Here is a 9,240-nt window from a genome sequence, read left to right as displayed (position 1 = left end):
TTCTACACAAATGTGGTCAAACTTAAAGAGGTTTGACTTTTCAAAAACTAATACACCTTATATTTTGAAATAAATAGAGTAAATAAATTATAATAATCCAATAACATCAACGGCGCAGCAAAGCACGCTCAACCGTTCTAGTTTAAACTATTCTAGCTATATATGCGGCTATCTAAGCATGCAGACCTAAAAAAATTAAGACCAGTGTGTGTAGATAGCTTTGGATGGCCAGGCTCCCGCATCCATGTCCGCAGACAGATGCAGAAATAAATTTGTGGGTCAGTGTTGGAGATGCCTTTAGATGTGCAATAATTAGGACACATCTAGATGTATAGCCGGCCACTCAAAAAAGTTCTAGATGTATAGACATATGCAACTAGGTAGCATAACTAGTTGTTTCTAATTCAAAAATGAGAGCACACCTAGTAGACACTTCAATTGAAGCGCATAAATTTTCTTCCGAACCCGTTTTCTGTGAGATCCTGTGTTACAAACATATACACATAAACCGCCGTCCAAAACGTATGTGAGCAGCATATATATCTGTACCATATATATTTACAGGAGAAGTCCTTTTTTATCATTTTCCATGTGTTTTTTTGGTATTTTTTCTCTAAAGGTGGACAAAAAACATAAGATGTCTAGCTAAGCTAACCCTTGAAAAGAATCAGATAGATATGTTTGCCTTTGCCTATCATTCATTGCCTTTCCCTTCACTACGGTCAATTCTTCACCATAGCACTCCAATCATGTCCAAACAAAACCAAGCCACAAGCCACCATCATCTGCATTCATTCCTCAACAGAGTTACCACGTTAGAGCCTCAATCCGCCGAGCAATTCGTGCCGATTCTTCTTCTCTCGCAGCAGCCTCGGCGCATGCCGGCCCTGTGCATGCATGTCGCTCCTTGTTCTTGAGCTCTTTCCTTTGTTCTAGCTGTCAAGCTTTCGTGCTGCGGTGAAAATTATATGAGGATGCCACCAGGACAAATTCTTTAGCATTAGTAGCAAAGCATGCCTCCATTAGCCACCCACTGAGCAAAACGGTCAGAATAGTCGCGGGAGTCTGACAGCTGGCTGCTTGAGCGCGACAGGTCGGTGTCATCCCTTCCCTGTTAATAAGGGAGACAGGTTCTAACACTGATGAATATATAGATTAAAATCTGAACCGTATAAAATTCGGATCAGGGAAACCCATCTCAAGGTTAAGCCGAGTGGGGTGTACTATCATATCATAGATCCTGATGGACCTAAGCTTTTCACAGCGAAAAAAGGTTAGAAAGACAAGCTGACCTCATCATTGTGTCCTGGCTCACTGTAAGTAGTAGTAGATCCAACACTGATACCATCCAAAGGTGAATGGATGATCGATGACCTGTAAATGATAGTTTGAAACTTTGAGGAACCTTCTTAATTTCTAATTTTAACCCTCACAATGGTTGGAGTAGCATCACATTATCAACCTTGGTAAGAGATCAAGGTGATGTGAACGTAACAAATGAGAAAAAATGTAAACTGGCAGCAGTATATAGTACCTCTCAAAAGCTTCTTCATCACAAGAATTTCCTGAAGAAGATAACAAATCAAGATCGAGAAAATTTGAAGAATGCAACTCCGGGTAACCTAATCTTTTCAAGTAACTCTGCCGTTCCTCTGAAATGGAGTGTCTTCCAGGCATTGTGCTATATTTTGCACTAAACATAACAAAAAGAAGAAGTTAGTCGTGCTGCACTCATGGACAAGCTGAAGTTCTCCAGGGTCCAATTTTAACAAGGATTTCTCCGCAAAAGATAAAAAAGATTGAACAAGGTTTAACACACCTGGGGCATGGGTTTGTTTCACACATATAGATCTCTGGTGCAGAATCAGTAGGCTCTCTAATATCATCCAGCTGTTGCACGGGCAGTAATTCTGAGTTCGCAGTGTTGTTTTCGCCGACATTACGATCAGACACGGGTGCACTGTTTTCACATAGAATATTTCCATCCGAGAGCGACCTCTTTATGAATCTGCTGATATGAAACGTCTCATTTACTAATATATGCATGTAAACTTGATTGAAGAACAACGACAAACTAATTGATTCTAGATTGTTTCAGTAATCCATCATTATGTAAGAACTGAACATCAAGTTAGGTTCTCCAGTATCATATTTTATTAACGGTCACCAGAATTTACTCTGTTGGAACATCCAAACATAATTATCTGTAATGAAAGATGCATGTAAAAACACCTAATTCTTGTTACTCCAGGGTATCAGAGCCCTATGAACTTGCAGCTCCAGAAACAAGTTTGGTATTTCTTGATTGGTGACAACTTTTTCACACGTATTACATAGACCAAGAGGGAGCAACAATGACATTTTTGTTAGAGATAGTTGTACTGTAGTAGGACTCATATTGGCCTTCAGCCGATGGAACGAGGGAATGGATCAAGTTACAATATCTAACAATTTCTACTTGATATACCATCTGATTAAAGCCAAGAAAAGTATCCAAGTAAAAGCTAATGGTGTAAAGAATATGTTCGAGACCAGCTCATCAAGCAATGTTGTTGTTAATGGAAGAGTTTATATCAGCACCTTCCAGTTTCTTCACTTAAAGTTCCCTGCCGGCCGATATTGTAATGCTGATCTGAGTCCAACTTCCAAAGAGGTGGTTTGCCTTGTTGAGGCTGAAAATGACCCAAGAATCTGCGTTTCAAAAAAAAACACAACATATAAATCTTATGTGGAACTATAAGACAAATGTCAGCATTTTCCAATTTCCATTGGTTTTGTCAGAGTGATATTTTTGCAGACATGAAGAAGCTTACACATTTATAGCATCCTGCTTCTCAGGATCTGTGTACGCATTATTGTAGTAACGCTGAAGGGTTCGAAGGAACTCCTGGGATTGGGTTGCTGCCTTCCACTGTCCTCTTTGCTCACAGAAGATCTGTAGCATGTTACAATGGAAAAGTTAGACTGATCATTCAAAATACTAAGTTGGATTTGTGTTAACTACTGAACACTGCCTACCAACAAGACTCGAATCATTCTGAAATAAAAATGTTCAAGATTACAACAGCAAACACTTAAAATAAGAATCAACTATAGGGTTTTTCTCAAAAACTATAATCAGTAAGAAATACCTGTTATTTTAGTCACAAAAATTTTAGATGCAAACACTCAAGATAGATCATAAATACACTCAGCATGCTTGGGTGGCAGATGTCCTCGCCCTATTAACAACCTCTACTGCTAAACTTGTTTCCAAAGGGCAAAGCCACGTGTACAAATTGATTTAGGAAGTTCATTTAATCATAGGAAGACCTGTGAGAACAAACGTTTCATATTAGGTATCAACTGTCCTGGTGCGCATGACCTTTCCTAAAATGACAAGAATGACAGACCTGACACATGATGATAGTTAGCAACTGCTCTTTCAGAGTCCTATTTTCAGGTGACAGGTAGCCTTAATGTTTATTTGACTTAAACATGTGGCTAAATAGCCGAACACAACAACAGAGAAAGGAAAATAAATGTATAAATCAAATGATAGAAAAAAGGAATAGTGGTGTGGCAATTAGAAGTATAGAACTACTCTGGGAAATTATAACTACTCCAGAGGTGGTAAAGAATACATTAAAACAGTACTCCCTCCGTCCCATAATGTAAGACATTTTTTTACACTAGTGTAGTGTCAGAAAACGTCTTACATTATGGGACGGAGTGTGTAGTAGTAGTACACAACTGCACACCTTCAGAGTATGCATACTAAATTTTAGTTCTATAAAACGCAATTTCAAGAGTTGTGTTATGCAGATTATGTTCCTCAGGAGTCACAGATATAACAAGAAGCTAACCTTGTTGTGAGCAGCAGAACCACCGTACTGGATGGCTAATGTATCACCCATCCTTTCATAGAAATCCATCAGATCATCGGCCAAAGGATCATGCAGATCAATTTTAGGTTCTTCAGTGAGCTTCAACACATGAAGTTGACGCCCTAAAGCAGCTAATCCATATGCAAACTGTGCAACATTTGTGCGGTCTAAGCAGTCTATGCAGTTTGTCCTGAGGACACCCTTCTGTAGTAAAAGAGGTACCATTGTAGCTGCGCAGAAATCATCATTGATTTTGATGTCACATGACCCTTGTCCACTGCAAAACATGTAAAAGATAACCATTAGTACTGCCAGCAGAAAGCCAGCAGGAAGTCCATTACTTGCACATTAGGTTGATATGTTTCCTTTGGGTAAGTAGTTTCCATTTTGTCTGCACTAGAGTACATATTTGTTTTAGATACGCATGTCAAAATCAATTCCGATAGGAAAGGTGTGGCAGCTATCTTTGAGTTTAAGCAATGGACTAACAAAGTCTTCTAGTAAGCAAGTCCCTGCCAATCATCTCTTATCTGACCAGCTGTACTACATCTGTTCCTCTCCAAATCAGTGCTCTCTTTTCACATGGCCATGTTCTCCTCTCATACGGATGTTTACCCATGTTGTGAACTAACACTGACCACATATATACTATGCAAGACTATTTTAATACAAATAATATCGGATGGTTCCTTCTGTGTGAAGTATATAAAGCCATGTAGATATATGGTCAAACATTTAGAACATATTGTAGTTTATTTGCTGGAGGGCTCATTTCATGGATTTGCTAAATCAAACTTATCGATTCTTAAGCAATTGCAAGTTCCTTAGTAGGTATACAAATTACCTTGAAGCATCCAAAGGTTTTGATGCTGTAGTTATCTCGCAATGGAGGAGGTCCGTTAGTTCCAACACATCTGATGCTACCTTGTTTAACAGTCCAAGCACATTGGTGCCTTTCCTGCAGATGGCATGAAGATTAATATCGTTAGCACGTACTTCACGCATAACCAACAGGTTCTTACAGGAGCAAGCTCAGATAGAATATCCTCTTGTAATACAATAGATTACCTTCGAGATAGCTTACTCAGATCCATGTGTAAAAACTTAAGACGTTTGTCATCCGGTAACCCCTTATTTATGTAATGGATAGCCTTTGCAAATTCTGCACGGAGCAAAGATTCACGAGGCTTCTTCTCACGAGTCTGAGAGATATACAAGCAATCCAAAAGGGAGTATTCAGAAAGGATCCCAACAGCTATCAAGCTGACCATTAAATCAATAGATGAAAATTACGTTAAACAATTACACTCACCTTGATTAAGTTTAAGATGACTATAGGGTTCCCGTATCTAAGAACAAGGTTTTCGAAATGAAGGCGGGTGGCCTTGTAGTCCACATCGGATTTTACTGCAGGTGGCAAGGATTATCAGAGAAGTCTACAGATCTGCAAATTCATAACAGACTAACGGTACATAACTTACACGTGATTTCTGGCCTAATATTAAGTCTTGAAGTTTCCTGAAACCAGACAAGAGGTATTGATCCTCTATGTTGTACAACAGAAGTTATTTGACTTGGGATGTCATCAGGTGTGTCTTCAAAAACAATCTGTTCAGTCTCAACATCATTGGCAACCCTACCCTTTTCATTAACACCTCGTTTCATGAATCTATATTTCAGAATGATAAAAATAAATACATTTGTGAGATAAATATAAAGGTGAGCTTTGACTACAGAAAAGCTCAAATACTTGTAACACGAACCTGGTTCCAGCAAAATGACGTGAGCGTCTGGCTATAAGTGTCAACCAGAAATCCTTCCCAGATAATGACAGCTTCGACTGAACACACGAATATATATATCTATTAGCTTATCTTCGTATAGTACATGAACAGATGAAACACACTACTAGCATGTAAGCCTTGCAAAGACAAAAACACTACTAGCATAACGTCATTTCAACCCGAATAGCAATAATAAGAGATTACTATTAGTTCTTAATTACACTCATAAATATAATAAATACTGGCATAATGAGGTCTTGCACAAGGAACAAGGGATTGTGCTCAATGCTTGCTAACAGACATTTAAGCTATAAATAGCAATTCAATGATGACAGTGCAGTACACTACTATGCACCAGGAACATACAAAAGATGGAAACTGAAAAAAAGCAGGAACAGTCTGCTGACACTTACAAGCAAATGTTTCAACTCGCGAAAGCCGCAAGCAGCTCAAACTGAAAAATGTCAGCAGGTTATACAAAGCCATGCGTTTGCAAACCCTTTATTTCAAGCATTCACTACATGTCAGGTCATTAAATGTGCAGTAAAACGCATACGTTAGTACGATGGTATTGAGTTAGCAGGAGCCCTTGTGGTCTTCCGTGATGAATAGATGATACCGGTAAGATCAATAATTGAAGATGATGGAAATTAAAAATAATGTAGCGCCAAAAGACTTTGTGTCACGGAAGAGTATACCTGTTTAAAAAATCCATGGACCAAGGCCACTGTCCAATCGGTATTCTTGAGATGGTTCCGCATTGCTCGTGTCAAAAATTCATTCCATACAAACATTGTTTCATAAACAACATGTCCAGTATTTTTGTCATTTATGTTCTTCTGAAGACTGCGCATGATGTTGTAAGAGTAGCTGAAGAAGAAGTCCTTCGTAAGATCGACCGAGCAAAGGAGACGTTTATATCTACAAAAGGTGGGCAATAAAAACATTAATATGTGCAGACAATAACAATCAAAAGAACATTAGCAAGAATATATTTAAAGTACATTTATAATAGTATAAGTATAATACTATGGGAGCAAAGAAATTCAAAACAATTCTATATACCTCTGACCATCCATACACAAATCTCAGTACTGCAAGAATGGGCATGATGTACTGACCATATAAGCTGGATACATATTATTATCAACAAGCAGATTTTATACTTATATAGACAAAATAACATTAAATGCACCAAAAGAAATATTACACCATTGCTGGACCAAATGGAAACTAAAAATATGAATACACGCCGGAAAACTTATCTGAAAATAATGCAGTACAAAACAGTACAATAAAATAAAATAGACGCCACCACCAACAATGCACATTGTCTGATCACAATGTAGCACCAAAATGAACTGGAATATTTGGAAAAGAAAGGGGCCTAAAGTAACATGAATGAATAGCAAATCAATATCCAAGACTCCAGATACAAAAGGAAGCAAGCTGGTGATTTTGATATTGTTAAGAACCAGCGATGGAATTACAACAGGCAATACACAATATCTACAGAATGAAACAATGAAAGACCTGTTCTCATCCCTAGAATTAGCCACATTGGGGCAGACTATAGGACATGGAATTGCGATCATTTCACTCTTGCCAATTGAATAAATATCATGGCCACAGATTGTGCCAACTTTTCTTCTCCTGGTAATTATAACCATGTAGTAAGGACCAAGAAACTTCATAAAACCTGAAGAAGCACAGAAGTGGTAAATGTTATAATTTGAACAGCTACAACATTTTGATTGATATACTCTATGAATCTCAGTTCATGTTGAAATACCAATTATTCCGTAGCATTTTGTGACAAATTTCAGCCCACCAGTCAACCTATTTCCCTCATGAATTCGCCAAAGTAGTTCTTGACATTCATTCTCTGTGTAACTAGTAGGATCCTCCTGGATACCTAAATCAGTAGACTCCAACCGGTCAATCTTTAGCACCCTCCAAAGAGCCCTGCTCTTGTCTCTTCCGACAAGATAAAATTTCTGCACCAAAATATCAAACAAATATTTAGCACGACAGAATTTGAGCTAGAACGCACAGAGAACTTTTGACATCAGGCCTCACTTCTAGTAAATCAAAGAAACGGTGCTCGAAGGATGACAGTTACATAGCTTCTATTGTTCTGTACTAACGACCAGTAGCTAAATGTTGGCTTCTGAATTATGAATATCTGAGAATCATTACACATATACGCAACAAGGTCAGCTGAAAGCCAGAAAGTTTAATTTTCTGCATCAGCAGGGCAATCGCCAAGCCAGAAGGCAAACACCACGACATTACATCATCATTAAACAAGATCGACCAGCAAATAATTAATCTGCGTGACACAATTGCAGGGAGCAACAAAAAGGAACAGAGTCTTCCCTCCCCTGTAAAAGAAACAAAAAGAAGGATCTCCCCTCACCTTTTTGCAGCCTTTCACCCTTCCCTTTCCTATAATCAAATCGGACCGAACCAATCATACAGTAGATCCGCCCCACAGTGCAAGCATAAATGACCCAATAATCCAATCAACCATGAACAAACAAACAAACAAACACAGGCCCCCATTATAACAGAAACACACGAGGTTGACTGACACAAAGATTGCCATGTCCAAGGAAGCTACGGATACAATCCAGTTCAAGGCAAAAACCAAATCAAGGGACTAGGTAAACAAAATTTGCAAGAGATGCTCACCGATCTGGTTTCGTAGAGCCGGAACTTCTGGAGGAATTTGCCGCCTCTCATGGCCTCCATCGGATCAGAAATTCAGATCAACACGCAGGCATACAAGAGGGCCAGAACGAATCCGAGCCTGAGAAATTCAGAGCAAGCAAACGGAGACTCCGCGTGGTTCAGCTAGCTCCTCTGCGGCTGCTTCAAGTAGAGCATCTTGGTCTCGCGCGAGAATGCTCCAGGGCGACACAAGAACCAATCACGGAGCCCGCCGCTCGGTTCAAGAAGACCAGGAACGGATCGAAATGGATCCAATTGACAATCTGATGCCGGAAATTGCCCAGAAAACACACGCGCCTTCGGATCAAGAACGCGGGAGAGGGAGGAGGAAATCGACGGGGGAACCAAGAAGCCGATTCAGGGGGAGCAAGGGGGGATTTTCAGGGCCGCCTCCGCGGGAGAGATGGGCGGGTCATAAATAGGAGGGGACTAAATTTCCGGGGCAGAAAGGATGGATTTTTTCCGAGGGCAACGCGGGGGGAGGAAGACGAGAGCCACAAGGAGGAGGAAGAGGTGGACGAGGCTGGCTGGCGACGACGACGCCGTCGTCCACAAAAACACCACGCAAACGCAACGCCAGGCGAGAGTGGCAAGCCGCAAATGCCACCGGACTAATCATTGCGGCGGCAGCGGCATCTTTTTTGGCTGGATTTATTGTGCTCTTTTCATCACAAAGAGGGGGGAAAAAGATGCTTTTACCGGAGAAGAAGAAACTTTGGGTTTGGCTTTGGCTTGTCCAAGAGGAAGCTGGTAAACGGCCTCTTTTTGGTAGGAGCAGGACGAATTTTATTTACAGTGGAGGATTTAACTACCGGCTGTAATAATAAATAAATTGATGGAGGGCAATTTAGGGAGCC

At 39.9% G+C, this 9,240-nt stretch overlaps 1 protein-coding gene across 1 annotated transcript; it reads right to left on the bottom strand.

The window, feature by feature from the left end:
* Positions 1–438: 438 nt before the first annotated feature.
* Positions 439–8,968, bottom strand: LOC125529687 (phosphoinositide phosphatase SAC2). Its single transcript, XM_048694114.2, has 16 exons — positions 8,345–8,968; positions 7,443–7,647; positions 7,184–7,349; positions 6,349–6,571; positions 5,630–5,706; positions 5,348–5,535; positions 5,179–5,273; positions 4,935–5,068; positions 4,711–4,824; positions 3,846–4,143; positions 2,814–2,935; positions 2,581–2,691; positions 1,820–2,008; positions 1,535–1,693; positions 1,293–1,374; positions 439–1,111 (listed from the first exon to the last, which is right to left on the bottom strand). The coding sequence occupies exons 1-16, from the start codon at positions 8,402–8,404 to the stop codon at positions 1,001–1,003; spliced, it is 2,334 nt and encodes a 777-aa protein (XP_048550071.2). The 5' UTR covers positions 8,405–8,968; the 3' UTR covers positions 439–1,000.
* Between the last annotated feature and the right edge of the window lie 272 nt (positions 8,969–9,240).

The sequence above is a fragment of the Triticum urartu genome, chromosome 4A, assembly GCF_056163025.1.
Source record: "Triticum urartu cultivar PI428250 chromosome 4A, HENAU_Tu73, whole genome shotgun sequence".
NCBI lineage: Eukaryota > Viridiplantae > Streptophyta > Magnoliopsida > Poales > Poaceae > Triticum > Triticum urartu.
Note: the sequence above shows the minus strand (reverse complement) of the source record. Positions and strands in the feature narration are given on the sequence as shown.